This window comes from Natator depressus, chromosome 3 (genome assembly GCF_965152275.1).
Source record: "Natator depressus isolate rNatDep1 chromosome 3, rNatDep2.hap1, whole genome shotgun sequence".
In the NCBI taxonomy this organism is placed as follows: domain Eukaryota; kingdom Metazoa; phylum Chordata; order Testudines; family Cheloniidae; genus Natator; species Natator depressus.
This window is the reverse complement of record NC_134236.1, coordinates 586,435-602,203: the sequence shown is the minus strand read 5'-3', so window position 1 is coordinate 602,203 and position 15,769 is coordinate 586,435. Positions and strand designations below refer to the sequence as shown.

Here is a 15,769-nt window from a genome sequence, read left to right as displayed (position 1 = left end):
TGGATGTCCCTGCACTGGCTCAGCCCAATGCCCCCAGCTGAACAGCCTTGGCCTACCTGGTACCTTTCTTGGCAGCCTCCCTGTCGTACTCCTCCTGCAGTGCCTCCAGCCGGCTGGGGACGTACTCCTTACAGGTCCGCAGGGCGTCACTCCACATCTTGGCCTCCTGCACCAAACACACCAGGGCCGGAGTGGGGAGGGTCTTTGCTCAGCCTGCTGGGCTCCCAGGCACCCCAGGGCTGATCCAGCCCCCGACCTTCCCGGTCCAGCCCCTCACCGCTACTACCACGGAGGGGACACCATAGCCCCTCCTGATCCCCCACCCCCTCACAGCTACACCTGGGGAGGGGGCACCCACAGCCTCTCCCAATCCAACCCCCCAGTCCCCCACAGCTACTCACAGGACAGGGGTTGTGGGTTCTAGGCCCAGACCCTGAGCTCTCGTGGGGGACAACAGGGGAGGTGGGTCCTCATCCCCACCCTGAACTCTCGTATGGGAATGGGGGGTGGGGGGCACGGGAGGGTCCCCACCCAGACACTGAGCACTCAGGAGGATGATGCAGGGGTTCCCTGCCCAGACACTGAGCTCTCAGGTAGGAATGGGGTTGGGTTCCCCACCCAGACACTGAGCTCTGTGGGGTCAAGCAATGTAACCACTGGCCACACCCACCTTGTAATATTTCACGGCCAGCTCTGGGCGCTGGGCCCGCAGGAGGAAGGCCTCTGCTTTCTGAAATTCCTTCTGCTCAAAGGCGAAGCGAGCCTGCCCCACGAGCACATCAGCCACGCTGTCTGGGTCGTGGGCCTCAGCCACGCGCTGGGCAGCGTCCCAGTTCTGGTTGTGGACAAACCTGGGGAGCCAATGAGACATGCCAGCCTGGGTCCAGCAGATGGGGGTGGGAGGGAGCACGAGATCAACTGGAAAGAAGAGCTGCCAGGCTGGGGTCAGGCAGGGAGCAAGGCCCCCTGGCCTGGAACCTGGATGCAGTCAACAGGGGGCACTCACATTAGCACCGCTTCCTTGGGCTTCCCAGCTTTAATGAACTCGGCCTCAGCCTCTTCGAACTTGCCCTAGGACAGAGGAGAGCAATCTGCTTAGGCACTGTGGCCTCCTGCTCCTCCTTGGCCAGGAGGGACAAGGGCTTCACAGAGCCGGCTTACACGCTCCAGGCTCCGAACTGCTGCCATGCCACTTCCCTGGGGAGGCGGAAGAACCTGCCTCGTGCAGGCCCCCGGGCAAGTGCTCTGCAGCCTGGGTACAGTGCAGGGTCGTACCTCGTCCTCCAGGAACATGGCGTACTTGAAGTGGATCTCGGGTGTCTTCTGCTTCAGCGAGAGCCGGGCCAGTTCGAATGCAAAGTCAAAGACACTGTGATGAGAGGAGAGAGACGGGGTGAGCCAAGCTAGGTCGGGCTACGCCCCACGTGGGGCACAGCCTGGCCACGCCTCCCGCACAGCGGACGGGAGGGGAAGGGCTGGTGCTGGCAGGCAGAACCCAGGGCGAGGTGGGAGGCTTGTGAGGGGAGAGCTGGGGCTAGGACCCGGCACAGGAGATGGCTGTGGTGACTGATGGTGCAGGCAGTGAGAGAGGGCAGGGCAGGTGCTGGTGTACGACAGGAGGCGGCCCCAGCAGGTGGCAGCTTCTGGTGCTGCTGCTGAGTTGGTCCCTGGCCCCCGCCCCTGCAGGTGGAAGCTGTGCAAGGCCTCACCTCCCCCAAGCCAAGACGGGAAAAGCTCCTTCCCAGCCCCCCAGGGATGGGAGGGGGGCAGAGGCCACAGCAGCTCCTCCTCAGTCCCTGTGGGATGCAGAGGGCGCCTCCCTCCTGGGGCCTGTAGCGGCTGTGAGTGAAGGGCATTCGCCAGGCCTGGCTTTGCTCTCCCTGTGCCAGGAGGCAAGCTCCTGGCCTCAAGACACTCACCCATTGTCTGCTGCATGGTCGATGGCCATTTCCAGGAGCCCAAACTTATTGAGGAGTTTCACGGCAGCTTCCCCTCCAAGGCTCTTTGCCCACAGATAGGCCACATGCTTGTAGGAATTCGCCCCCCCGTGGGCCTTGGCTACCTGTCCAAAGCAAACAGAGCTGAAGGACCAGCTGAGTCTCCCAGGGGGCTCCTTGCTGGAGCAAGCTGAGTCCGTGGCTCCCTCCTCAACACAGAGACCCTTCCCCAAGTTACGGCCTCCCTGCAGCTTGGTGAGAAGGAGGCAAGGGCCTGCAGGGGACGGAATGCAGAGACCTCCCTGCCTCCTGCATTGCTCACCCAAGAGGGCTGCAGATGTGGATCCCAGGCTCCATCCTGACCCAAGCACCTCATCCATCATCACACACGGCTTATGTTCGGACCAGTAGGGAGCAGTGCATGCTGGGACTTGCAGTGCTGCCAGCAACACTGTGGCTAGACACATACGGGGACCTGCTGGTGCCATGCCCTGTCCTCGCTGTTAAAGAGCTGCTGTTACCCTGTACGCTTCCTCCCACATGTCGTTCACTCTGTACATGTTCACTGTGGCCTTCCAGTCCTTGGCTTCCAGGTAGTGGTACTCAGCCTCCTGCAGGCAGCCCTCAGTCTCCAGCTCCTGTAATAGGAGGCGGTGTGTTAGGGAGCGTCTCTAGCCCTCCCGCTGGGATGACAGATCCTTGCCCGAACCCCGAGAGCTTTACCTTTCCCAGATGCAGGTGTGTGTCACTCAGCAAGTCCTTGTGGTACTTTGCTACCAGGCGAATCATCTCATCATACATCTTACACTTTTTATACATGGTGATGGCCAGATCAGGTTCCTCCACCGTGATGTACAGCCTGAGAACACAAGCACGGAAATGCTGAGACTGTTGCTGGGCTGGGTCCCGGACACAGGAGTGGCACGCGCAGACTCTGTCACTGGGCCGGGCCCCGGGGGCGAGGGATAGCTCAGTGGTTTGAGCATTGGCCTGCTAAATCCAGGGTTGTGAGTTCATTCCTTGAGGGGGCCATTTAGGGATCTGGGGCAAAAATTGGGGATTGGTCCTGCTTGGAGCTGGGGGTTGGACTAGATGACCTCCTGAGGTCCCTTCCAACCCTGATCTTCTATGATTCTATGATTCAGACGCAGACTCTGTTGCTGGGCCGGGCCCAAGAACCCATCTCCTCCCAGGAGCAGTTTAGGCTCCTCCCAGGCCAGCTGGAGCAGGGCATGGGCTGAATACTCATCAGACAGGAAACGGTGCACGGCATGTTGTGTTGATGAACGGTGTGGGACTATGTGCTGTGGAGATGGATGGCTCCATGTAACCTACCCACACAGGGGATAGCAGGACCACCTTCCCATCCTGTCCCTACCAGTCTGCCTCCGCTGTCCCCTGGAGGGACCCTCCTGGGTCTCTGGGGCCCAGTCATGCCTTGGCCTCCCTGCTGAGGCTGCCAGCAGTCCCGGTGGTTGATGACGGCTTGGTGATGTGGACCCCAGCTCACCTCGCTTAGGCCACTGAAGAGTTTATGTCACTACTGCCCTGGGATCGACTGGACCTGGTGACGTACATAGGAATGGCCCAGTATCCCATTTCCCACCACGCCCTCGGCAGTCCTGTCCTGGGCTGACCAGAGCCAGCGCCCATAGAGGAGAAAGGCCTTGTATTGCATTCCCAATCCCCAAGCCAGCCAGTCCACTCAAGCTGGGATAAGATAGGAGCTGGCACTCACTGGAGGGAAAAGACCCCGACCACCCTCCTGAGCCAGCTGCTGGATCTGGTCCAGCTCCTCTCTGCCCATGTGCAACCAGATGCACAAACTGTACAACTAGGAATCCTTCCTGGCGTCTCAGCTGGAGGTTGCCAGTGGCTTGGCACCGCCCTGCAGAATTCCCCACTGGGTTGGTGAACTTCTGGCCTCTCTTGTGTACCCAGAGGCCTGTCAGGCTCCCCCTGCTTGTTTTTTTATAATAGAAATCTCAGTCCCAGTTCCTCTCCTTTTGCGGGAGGGCTGTGTGGATGGTGGGAGAGCAGGTGCCAGAGATCAAACCCCACACTCGCTGAGGGGACAGCTTTAGCTAGACCAAGCACTTGGGAGAGAAGAGCCAGTGTCCCTTCAGAAGGGCTGAGAAAGGTCTCATCATTCTCTGCTCCTCCAAGGAGCCCTCCACAGAACCAGGAGAGAGAGGGTGGGGTGTTCCTGACTGGTCCCAGAGCGGGAAAGGAGACTTGGTTTGGGGGGAAACCCAGAAAAATCCCACTGGCTGCTGCAGTTAAGAAAAATGGAAGAGAGAAATCTGGAAAAGTAACTGCAGCACCTTGGCCCATGGCAAGGCCAGCACATTCTGCCCCCGCACAGGGAAGAGTCCCTTCTCCTTGCCCAGGGGAGACATGCTGTATGGCCTCGTAGGGCCTCCCCAGAAACCGGGAGTGGCAGCAGTGAGGCTCAGAGCTGGGCAGGGAATGGTTACAGGTGGCACACAGGGGAACACCCAGCCCAAAGTTTGTAATGGGAGCTGCTGGCCCAGCCACCAGCCTCACACAGCTGGGGAGAAGTTAGGACAGGACAGCCTGGCAGGGTTGCCTGGGGCTACAGAGGCATGTGAGATGGCTCAAGGGCCACGTGGCTGAGCAATGGCATGTGACCTGCAGGGGGTTTCTATTCCTCACCCTCAGCCTGGAACTCCCCTCTAGTCCCAGGAAAGCGCCTTTGTCCTCCCATCATAAAACCAACCTCACAGCAAGACTCCTAAGGCACATTCTTGACAGGCCTGGCTGGGGACTGGACTCTGGAGAGACTCAGCCCTGCCCTGCTCCAAGTCCCATGGGCCGCTACCGAGGCCTAGCCCCCCACCCATGGTGTCCAGGCAGACACTCACCGCTCCGCTTCTTTGTATTTGCCCTGCTTCTCCATCTCTTGAGCCTGGGTGATGTAGAGCACGGACACATCTTCCTGCCTCATGCACTTGGTCGCCAGCTGCAGGGAGACACGAAACAGGTTCCAGCATCCTACCCAGCAACCTCAGCGTAAAGGGGATAATGAGAATCTGGGGAGAGACCCGCAACCCCCTCACAGATCTGCTCTGGCTCCCTGCTGAGCTAGCCAGGCAGGCCACGGCATAAAACTAGCCATTCCCCCCAGGAATACCAGGTGGGTGTGTGGTGGGCTCAGCTCAGAAGCCCTAGGCACTGATTCCAGGCACCCACTGAGCACTCTGCACATGCTGGTGCCCACAGCCAATCTCGCTGGTCTCTATTTTGGATGGTTTGGAGACAGACACCGACCCCTTTCTCCCTGGGGAGCAGATGCTGCATCCACCACAGACTGAGGGCGCTTTGTCATGCAGCTCAGTGAGAGCGGGGCTGAGCCTGGGGGTTGCCCAGTCCTTTTGAGAGATGCTGTTATTCAGGCCAGAGCCGGAAGTAGAGGGAGACACAGAGCGGGCACAGGGTGCAGTGGCCTGTCCCATTCTGCGACTGGGAGCTCACGGCTCCCGCCTGCAACGACCCTTTGGGAACACAGCTCTACCTGCAGGCTGCTGAGCCCAGGGCACTAGGACCTCCTGGTATGGAGACAGTTACTGCTTTGGAAGGTGGCAGCAGGGCCCAAGAGACTCAGCCACTCTCAGCCTCTATCCCTACCTTGTGCGCCTGCTCCCAGAGCCCCGCCTGCGTATACATGTCAATAGCGTCCTTGGGCCGATCTCCTTTGATGTACAGCTCCTCTGCAATCTGTGGGGAACAGGACAGCAGGTGAGCCACCTCTGGCCGCTGTGGGGCTGGGAGATGCTGGGAGCTGGCATCTCACCTGGTACTCCTGCAAGGTTGCGTAGTGCTGGGCAATCCTGGGGTAGTACTTGACTGCTATCCTTTTCTCTTGTGAATCCAGAATGTAAATGGCCTTCTTCCACTGCCGGGCCCCAATGGCTGCCTCAATGGCCTTGATGGCGCACCTAATGCCGCAAGGGGCAGAGATCCTTAGCAGGCCAGGGAGATCAGATCCGGCTGAGCTCTGCTCACGCTAGGGACAGGCAGCGAGACTGGGAACTGTGTGAGGAGACAATGAAGCAGCCTCGCTGCTCGGGTCACCTGCATGGATGTCTGCACAGGGGACTGGGGAGCAAGGAGGGTCAGGGAGAATGGCTGGCAAGGAGAGGAAGGTGTCACGAGGCTTGGCACATGGAGGAGAGAAAGTTCACCAGCACCTTAGAGAAACGGCCTAGCACAGGCTCTGGGCACCTCCCACAGATCACGAGGGAAAGGCAGTTTAGGCTCCGAGCCTAGGCTCCAGTTTCCCCATCACAAAACCACCATACACTGTGGCACAAAAGGGTACGATCAGCGTCCCAAGCTGGGATAGCAGAGGGCTGTGGGCACCAGCAGAGCTGGGTGTGAGGGAGGGAGGGAGCCCAGGGCTGGGATAGCAGAGGGCTCTGGGCACCGGCAGACCTGGGTGTGAGGGAGGGAGAGAGCCCAGGGCTGGGATAGCAAAGGTCTCTGGGCACCGGCAGGGCTCGGTGCGAGGGAGGGAGGGAGCCTAGGGCTGGGATAGCAGAGGGCTCTGGGCACCGGCAGACCTGGGTGTGAGGGAGGGAGAGAGCCCAGGGCTGGGATAGCAAAGGTCTCTGGGCACCGGCAGGGTTGGGTGCGAGGGAGGGAGGGAGCCCAGGGCTGGGATAGCAGGGGCCTGTGGGTCTGGCCTGCGGGGCACCAGCAGAGCTGGGGAGGGGAGGGCTGGTGTGCTCCACGCCAGCCACATGTCAGTAGGGTTCAGCTCGCCCACTCGTGTAAGGAGACTCACCCAAGTCATTGCTTTCTGAACTGCGCAGCTGCCGTAGCAATGCTCCAGCCTGGCCTTACCTGGCTTCAATGTAATGGTTAATGGCAGCATCCAGCTGCTTCTGCTGCACCAGGTGATCTCCCCAGGCCTCCTCCAGCTTCAGCACCTCTGCAGGGAACGCCACGCGAGCGAGCTCCACCGCTGCGAGGAAGAGGAACATGTCACAGTGGCCACCAGCTGGGGAGAGGACGCTGACATGGCAGTACTGAAGACAGGCCCTGGGAGGCGTGGGGCTGATTCAAGTGGCGCCTGGCATCCTGCTGGCTGATAAGCCCAGGAGGAACCTGCCCTGGGGCCACGAGTGGCTACAGGAGAGGGGAACTCGGGACTGGAAGGGATGGCCTGGGGCACCGAGTCCAGTGCCCGCTTTGCAGGCAGCCTCACCAGGCAATCCTGGTCCTCAGCTCATGGAGCTCCAGCTCAGAACTAGAGCTGCTGACTGAGGGCTGGAAGACAGGCAGCAGTGACACACAGCCGGTCCTCTGGGCTCTGGGGCAGCCGCTTGTGCAGCAAAGGACAGGGCATCCCTGCATCCCAGCAAGAGGCACTGGGGGTGCTCACACCAAGAAAGGCGGACGGAGACCACGATACCTTTCAGGAAGGCGCAGCCCTTGCGGTAACACTCCAGAGCCTTCTGGGGGTTCCTGATCGTCTCAAACAGGTCTCCAGCCTAACACACACAGGCTGTCAGACAGGCTGCAGAGCTGCTGGCCCACCTGCCACAGGTCACACCAGGCCGGGGGCCGGTACCAGAGCTCCCAGGCCCCCGCTGCTGCCCCAGCCATGCACCCTGCCAGCCCCAGGGCCAGTCCCAGTCCAGAGCCCCAGGCCCACCCCACAAGCCATGCACCCTGCCAGCCCCAGGGCCAGTCCCAGTCCAGAGCCCCAGGCCCACCCCACAAGCCATGCACCCTGCCAGCCCCAGGGCCAGTCCCAGTCCCAGTCCAGAGCCCCAGGCCCACTCCACAAGCCATGTACCCTGCCAGCCCCAAGGCTGGGGTCCTGGAGCCTCCTGTCCCAAGCCCTCGATCTCTAGGGCGCGGGTATCTGGAGCTCTGTGCAAGTGAGGTTCCAACTCTCCTGGGGTGGGGGACAAGGGGAGTGTGGGGGTAAGGCTGTTACTCTGTGAGAGTGGAGGCCATGTATGAGTGATGCTGGGGAGGGATGAGGCTCTAACCCTCAGGGGTGGAGTTGGGGCAAGGCTCTGACCTGGGGGAGTGGGGTTGGGGAAGGGGAGAGGCTCTGACCTGGGGGGTTGGGGAAGGGGAGAGGCTCTCACCTGCTCATACAGCTCCCCTTTGATCAGCGCGGTGGTGATTCGGTTGATGACATCCCCATTGGCCAAGAGCTGGTCCCTGGCCATGGCCAGCCGAGCGGCTCGGGCTGGCAGCCCAGCCCTCAGGTACAGGCCCACGGCGGCCAGGGGCTCCCCTTGGCTCTCTTGCACCTCCCCAGCCTTCTCCTCCTGCTGCGTGTCCAGCAGCCACTGGTAATAGCCCCGGCGCAGCTTCTCCAGCGCTGGGTGCCCCTGGTGTGGGGGGTGGGGGGCAGCGTCTGTCAGCACAGGCCAGCTCCCCCAGCCCGGCCCCACCCCTCCTGCAGGCTTCTCCCAGTGCCAGGCACAGATGCCGGCCAGAGCCCCCCAGAAACCTTGATTGGCCCCCACGTTCCCCTCCACTCCACCCCACAGCGCCCCCTGAGCTCCCCTCCCCACCCCTCTGCCCCAGTGCCCCCTGAATTCCCCTTCCCCCTGCTCTGCTCCACAGCGTCCTCTGAGCCCCTCCCCCGCTGCTCTGCCCCACAGTGCCTCCTGAGCTCCCCTCCCCTCCGCTCCACCCCACAGTGCCCCTTGAGCCCCCTCCCCTCCCCTCTGCCCCAGTGTCCCGAGTTCCCCTGTGTTCCACCCAACAGTGCCCCCTGAGCCTCCCTTCCCCCTGCTCTGCCCCACAGTGCCCCCTGAACTCCCTTTCCCTCTGCTCAGCCCCACAGCACCCCGAGCTCCCCTCCCCCTCTGCTCCACCCCACAGCAGCCCCTGAGCTTCTCTCCTGCTCCGCTCAGCCCCACATGCCTCCCTCCCCCAGCCTTGTGACCCCCCATGAGCCCCTCTCAGTTCCATCCCCCAGCTGCACGGCCCAGCAGGATGCCCTGCCTTTCCTCCCAGGCCGCCTCACCTGCCAAGCCCACAGTCCCCAGGCCTGCTGCAGACCCGTGTACCCTCCCAGCCTGCCTGACACAGCCGCAGGAATCCTCCTTCCTCACCCCGTCCCTGGCGCCACAGCCAAGCCCCTCATTCACCCCCTGCCCTGTCCCTCCATTCCCTTCTGCAGCTCTGCGCACACGTGGCGCGATGACTCCCTCTCCCCCCTTCTCTACAGCAGAGGCCTTGCCCAGGCTGGGAACCCCCAGGCACCTGCCCACTCAGCCATCTGGCGCTGAACTGGCTCATCCGAGTCCTACTGGGAGCCTCCCAGGCAGGTGCAGGTTCCCGTGACAGAATCCACACTCAGGCATTATCCCCCCAGCGGCATATGGAGCACCCCAGCAGGGCCCAGTCCACGGGCAAGGGAGGGCAAAGTGCAGTATACACCGTACCTTGGCCTCTGCCACCACAATGCACTCGTCCCACATGTGCAGCTCCTGGTACATTTCCATGGCCTCCTCCACTGCGTTCTGGGCACAGAGAGCAGAGCGTTACTATGGGGTGGGCTTCCTTCTCTGCTGACTCGGCACCCTGAGCCTGGGGAACACCCTGCCACATGGGGTTAGCTCCCAAAATAAGGCCAGGCTGGGAACTTCAGCTAATGAGTCTGGAATGCTGGGCAGCAGGATAAACCTCACAGCCAATAAATGAGCCCCCCGCACCTCAGGGAAACCTCGCTCCCACTGAGAAGAACCATGAGAATGATTAAAGGGTTAGAAAACCTGCCTCACAGTGACAGACTCCGGGAGCTCAAGGTGAAAGGGTGACTTGGTCACAGTCTCTAAACACCTACATGGGGAACAAATATTTAACAACAGGCTCTTCGGTCTAACAGAGACAGGGCTAACACAATCCAGTGGCTGGAAGTTAAAGCTACACAAATTCAGACTGGAAATAACGCGCAAATTTTTACCAGTGAGAGTAATTAGCCATGGGAACAATTTATAAAGGGCTGTGGTGGATTCTTTAAATCAAGACTGGATGTTTTCCTAAAAGCTCTGCTCTAGGAAATATTGTGGGGCAGGTCTCTGGCCTGTGTTCTACAGGAGATCAGACTAGATGATCACAATGGTCCCTTCTCTAGGGAACTATGAGCCCCACCACACTGCAGGGCAAACCTCACAGCCAGTTGTGGAGTGGTTATACAGTTCCTGGTCCCAAGGGTCACCAGACAGGACCAGGATGTGTTACAGTGGGGAGCTTAAGAAATGTAGGAAGGAACTTCCTGGTGAGGGAGTTCTCTAGACACTGCTTAAGGCTTGGCGCTCTGTGCTTATGTCCTCACACCACAGGGTGTCAGCAGCGGGAAACCCCTCTCTCTCAGGGGTAAAGGAAAGAGACTCCAGAGCAGCAGAGTGGTGCGTGAGTGGGAACAGTGGAAAGCCAGGGAGCAGAGCTGCGAAAGCTGCAACAGGAAGGATGCAGAGTCCTCTCAGCGCAGCAACAGGGCCCATAGCACAGGGGACTGCGAGAGAAGTTTGATTTTGGAAACTCAGGCAGCAGCCTTGCTGGATCCGTAGGTCGGAGTGATTCCGGGTGGCTTGTGATTCACAGAGAAAGCACAAGAACAGCAGGTACATGCCCTGATATTTGCCATGAGTGATCCTGCTGCTGAGTGCCCGACCCCTCCCGGCTGAGGAAAAGCAAGAACACTCCAAAGCTGTGACAAAGTGGGATTTTCTGTGACAAAGTGGGATAAGGTTTTTAAAAAAAGAAAAGGAGTACTAGTGGAACCTTAGAGACTAACCAATTTATTTGGGCACGAGCTTTTGTGAGCTACAGCTCACTTCATCGGATGCATCGGTTAGTCTCTAAGGTGCCACTAGTACTCCTTTCCTTTTTGCGAATACAGACTAACACGGCTCCTACTCTGAAAACCTGTAAGATTTTTGTGAATGATGCACATGGCAGTGACTCCCTGGCCTAGGGGCTGCTGCCGTGGGGGCAGAAGCAGTAAAAAGCTGCCCTGGGGCAGAGCCGGAGACATGAGATCTTGTATCAGGTAACTGTCTGGGGTGGGAGGAATGGATTGTTGAAGGACTGGCTGACACCAACCCACATCAATGGAGGATCCAGAAAGAGCCCCAAATACTGAACAACTAACACCTATCCAAGGGAAACTCCAAGACCTGTTCCTGCCATGAGATTTGAACTTTGTGTTGTCAAGATTTATGGGTCCCTCATTTGAGCCTTTGGCTACTTGCTCGCTGCTGCATCCATTAATGAAAGTGCCATTTCTGGTTGCCGTTACCTCGGCCAGAAGAGTAGGAGAGCCGCATGCCCCAGTGCCAGCCTAGCCTGTCGAATTCTGAGGTGCAGTCTGACCTACTGAATCAAAAGTGCTAGAGGCCATATGCCCCAAGGAGCCTCAGCTTCACGCTGTTGTGATCAAGTGAGCTTTCATAGCTGTAACAATTGATCCAATTGCCAAAACTATAACGGTTCAGAAAAGAACTAGATAAATTCATGGAGGATAGATCCATCAATGGCTATTAGCCAAGATGCTCGGGACGCAACTCCATGCTCTGTGTCCCTAGCCTCTGACTGTCAGAAGCTGAGTGTGGAAGATGGGTCACTCGATAGTTGCCCTGTTCTGTTCATTCCCTCTGAAGCATCTGGCACTGGCCACTGTCCGAAGACAGGACACTGGGTTAGATGGACCATTGGTTTGACCCCGTCTGGCCATTCTTATGGATTGTCTGAATCCTCAGGTCCGGAAGAAAAACTCTGGCTTGAGACAAGTCCAGTACAGCCCTTATACACTCTATCCTCTGGACGGGGGAAAGGAGACATTCTCTGCACTGACTAGCAGTCCCAGAGCACTGAATGTTGACTGGATCAGGAATACACAACAATACCTGGAGTCTGGATCACACGCTAGTCATCTAGGTAGGGGTAAACTCGGATACCTGATCTTCTCAGGAAGCCAGCTACTACTGCCATAACTTCTGTAAAACCCCGGGAGTTGCCGACAGGTCAAATGGTAGTACAGTGAACTGCTGATGATTTTGATTTACCACATATCTGAGGTACTTCTTGTGAACTTGGTTGACTGCCACATGGAAGTAGGCATCTTTTAAGTCAAGGTTGGCACACCAGTCCCCGGATCCAGGGAGGAGATAACAGAAGTTAGAGTGACCATGAGAGACTTTATCTTTTTTAAGAATATGTTGAGTTGACACAGGTTTAAAACTGGACTGAGACTGTCCCCCTTCGCTTTTGGGTTTAGGAAGTAACAGGAATAAAACCCCTTCCCTCTTGGACAGTGTAGAACCTCTTCTTTGGCCCCTGACCAAAGGAGAGATTGCAGCTCCTGGAGAAGGAGCTCCTCATAGGCGTGATCCCTGCAGAGGAATACAGGCGGGGAGGGAGAGGAAGAAACAAACTGAAGGGTATATCCCACTTTCACAATGCTCACGTCCCACTGGGTGAAGTAAGGTGGGAGCAAGCACTGAGGAAGTGGAACAGATGGTTTGCAAATGTGGGGGAAGTAGGATCTGGAGAGATGGAGACTGGCATGGCGTCCTCGACTGGCCCATTAAAATGACTGCTGGGCAGTTCCCAGGTGTCTTGAAGGGCCCAGAGCTGGAGCCAAAGCAACAGGAGGGAGAGGCCTGCACGTCTAACCCCTGCACTTCTTTTTTGACAGGTCCTGACAAGGAGGTGGAGTGGAAAACCAGTGGATCTGCTGAGGTCAATAGCGCTTTCTGACCCGGCAGGCATGGCCGGCCCACAACATTTGGCACCTGCGGCGGGGAGCTCAAATGACACCCCCATGTCCCCTCTGTTGGGCCAAAACTTTGAAAGGTCTCATTTCTGCCTTCTTCCTGCTCTACTCCTCTCATGGTCCTGCTCTGCCACCTACCCCAATAAAGGAGAACTAACAACTTAAAAGGCCTTGTTCAAAAATTTTAAGTAACACTTCACTTTCTAACGCCGGAACGGCAAATGTAACTTTTCTTGTCTGCCTAGTAAATACTGGCATATTTATCTGTTTGAATAACCAAAGTGGTGCCTTCTTGGCTGCAAAGATTTGAGCTGCTTCCTGAAGGTCCACAGTCTGGGCCAGCTCATGCTCTATTGAGATGGTTGCAAAGCCAACTAGCTTCTCCTGTGTCACTGTGGAGCGTAGATGTGTTCTTATTAACTTCAGCTTGGAGAAGCTGCGTTCTCCACTGACAACTGTTACAGGAAGTGTTAGAAGTATGTGCAGAGCAACAAAAGCATTTGGAAAGAGGGTGGTCATCTTATTTGTGCACATATATTCTAGAACAGCCTTTGGAGTTGATCCTGCTGAAATGTATCTTGAAAGGGCTTTCAGTTCATCACCTAAATCACTCGTATCAATATCGTGCATGTCATCGTGTGTCAACACTGTCTCTAGTGCCCTGCATTGCTGGTGTAGGTCTTCTTCAGGTATAGTGAGGAGTTTTGGAATGTCATACAACATCCCAAATATACTGCTGTGTTCCCTGAGCTGCATGAAACGTTCTTCAGTTGACTGGATTGCACAATGTAGCACCTGGTTAAAGAATTCAACTTTGAATTGTTGTTTGGGGTCTCTTATGGGATTATCCCGTGCCTCATAATCAAAATGTCGTCTTCTTCGGTGACTCTTGTATTCTTGAATGGGTGGGAAAATCGCTTCAGTGTGAAGTTCCTCTGCCAACTTCTGTGCACTCTTCAGAACGTTTTGAAATCCCTCGTCTGACCGGTACGACTGTAGGTCTGACTTTGCTTTGTCCAGTTGTTCCATTGCTCCAGATATATCAAGGTCAACACCTTGGAATCTCTTGCTTACAACATTTATTTCAAACAGAATGTCATGCCACAACACTAAGCCACACAGAAATTTGAAGTTATGTATGTTTCTGGTGATTCCATTTCCCTCTGCCACTGTTCTCCCACGAACAGTTCCTGTCACAGCATTATCCTCCATAATGGCAACTATGGCATTATCTATCTTCCCAATTTGGCAATTGATTGGCTTTATCGCCTTCACTCAACTTTCCCATCGTCTGGCACTCAGTGGTTTCAGTGTCAGAGAGGATGTTCCCAGATGTTGCTTCAAAATTTGCCATTGATGAGTTGATGCAGAGAAAAATACATCGATGCTTTGAATTACATTAAAAAATTCAGCAGCCTCACTAGAAGCTGATGCTGCATCACTGACCACCAAGTTCAATGAATGAGAACTGCATGGGACAAAAAAAGCTCGAGGGTTTAACTCTCGGATCCATGTCTGCACTCTTCTGTTCCGTCCTCTCATGTTGGCACCATTATCGTAGCCCTGACCTCTCCTGTCAGCTATCGCAATTCCCGTCTCTTCCAGCTTTTTAAGAAGCACATTTGTCATACCAGCTCCGGTAGTATCATCAATGTCAATAAATTCCAGGAAATGCTCTCGGACAGACACCATTGCAGGGACATTGTTACAAAACGCACCACTAGTCATTTGATCCTTATGGCTGATGTCAGGTGTGCCGTCCAGAATAACAGAGTAATATCTTTCAGAGTAACAGCCGTGTTAGTCTGTATTCGCAAAAAGAAAAGGAGTACTTGTGGCACCTTAGAGACTAACCAATTTATTTGAGCATGAGCTTTCGTGAGCTACAGCTCACTTCATCGGATGCATACTGTGGAAAGTGTAGAAGATCTTTTTATACACACAAAGCATGAAAAAATACCTCCTCCCACCCCACTCTCCTGCTGGTAATAGCTTATCTAAAGTGATCACTCTCCTTACAATGTGTATGATAATCAAGGTGGGCCATTTCCAGCACAAATCCAGAGTTTAATAATAATATCTTGCTGACTTCAGATCTGCCACAATCTTCTGTTTGACTTTTATGCCAGTAACTGTATGATCTCATTTTGAATTGTTTTTCCAAGGGAGTGGTGTGTGTACATTTCTTGGGTGGTGACTCTTCTTAGAAGCTCCTAGAGTACTGCACCAAACTCAGCCACCAGCTCCACAATTTTAAGGAAGTTTCCACTGTCTGGCACATACAGCTGAACTGAAGTGCCACGCAGTGCTAGGTTTTGAGTAGCAAGCATTCTCACAATGGCAATTAGCCTTTTCAGAACATTTTGCCAGTCAAGTTGGCAAATCTTCTCTTGATGCTGATCATCTGTGGTGACCTTTAACCTTAGTCTCATCTCAAGCTCATTCCACCTATGGAATGCTCTCTGGTGATTTGCTGCCTTCTCATGGCATGCCAGATTTCTTGCCAGATTTTTCCAGTCCTTTGTTCCTGTAGAACCCAATGTGGCTGGAACATTAGACTGGAAGAGTTTGCAACAAAGACAGTATGCAGCATTCTGGGATTTTGAGAACATAAGCCATGGTCTCTTCACTTTGTCACCATTGGGGATTTCACGCCAGTAATGTGTTGTATGGAAACTTCTATTTTCATTGTCTTTGGGGAACATGAAGTTTTTCACTTGCTGTGGCCCATGCAGTACAAGGAAGTCCCTCCCTCAGGCTACTGCTCAAGTGGGTCCACAGTCCTGGATCCTCTAGACTTAAGGAACTAAACTCAGCAGCAGCTGTTTCTTGCGCCTCCACCACACTCTTCTCTGATCTACACTTCAGGAATGTGCAGGGTTCCATCCATTTGAGATGGAGATACGGATGCTGCAGTAGCTGCCAGGTCACCTGCACTCTGACTACCTGGAAGATCAGGCATCTCCTCTCCACTCACATCCTCACTGGGGCCGGAAGGCTCACCGTGAACATTTGTGTCTATGATTCTCAGGAGAGCGCCTTCCTCCTTAGATAGAAA

At 55.9% G+C, this 15,769-nt stretch overlaps 1 protein-coding gene across 1 annotated transcript in view; it reads right to left on the bottom strand.

Moving 5' to 3' along the window:
- The window catches only part of IFT172 (intraflagellar transport 172), a 133,700-nt gene that overhangs the window by 38,088 nt on the left and 79,843 nt on the right, over positions 1–15,769 (bottom strand). Inside the window, exons 21-34 of the mRNA XM_074947253.1 lie at positions 9,377–9,454; positions 8,063–8,311; positions 7,375–7,453; positions 6,804–6,924; positions 5,752–5,896; positions 5,586–5,675; positions 4,823–4,920; positions 2,661–2,796; positions 2,459–2,575; positions 1,920–2,062; positions 1,276–1,369; positions 1,007–1,071; positions 671–851; positions 57–166 (exon numbers count right to left, since the gene is read on the bottom strand). Of these exons, the coding sequence (XP_074803354.1) occupies positions 57–166; positions 671–851; positions 1,007–1,071; positions 1,276–1,369; positions 1,920–2,062; positions 2,459–2,575; positions 2,661–2,796; positions 4,823–4,920; positions 5,586–5,675; positions 5,752–5,896; positions 6,804–6,924; positions 7,375–7,453; positions 8,063–8,311; positions 9,377–9,454 (1,706 nt within the window). The remainder of the gene's footprint in view (positions 1–56; positions 167–670; positions 852–1,006; positions 1,072–1,275; positions 1,370–1,919; positions 2,063–2,458; positions 2,576–2,660; positions 2,797–4,822; positions 4,921–5,585; positions 5,676–5,751; positions 5,897–6,803; positions 6,925–7,374; positions 7,454–8,062; positions 8,312–9,376; positions 9,455–15,769) is intronic.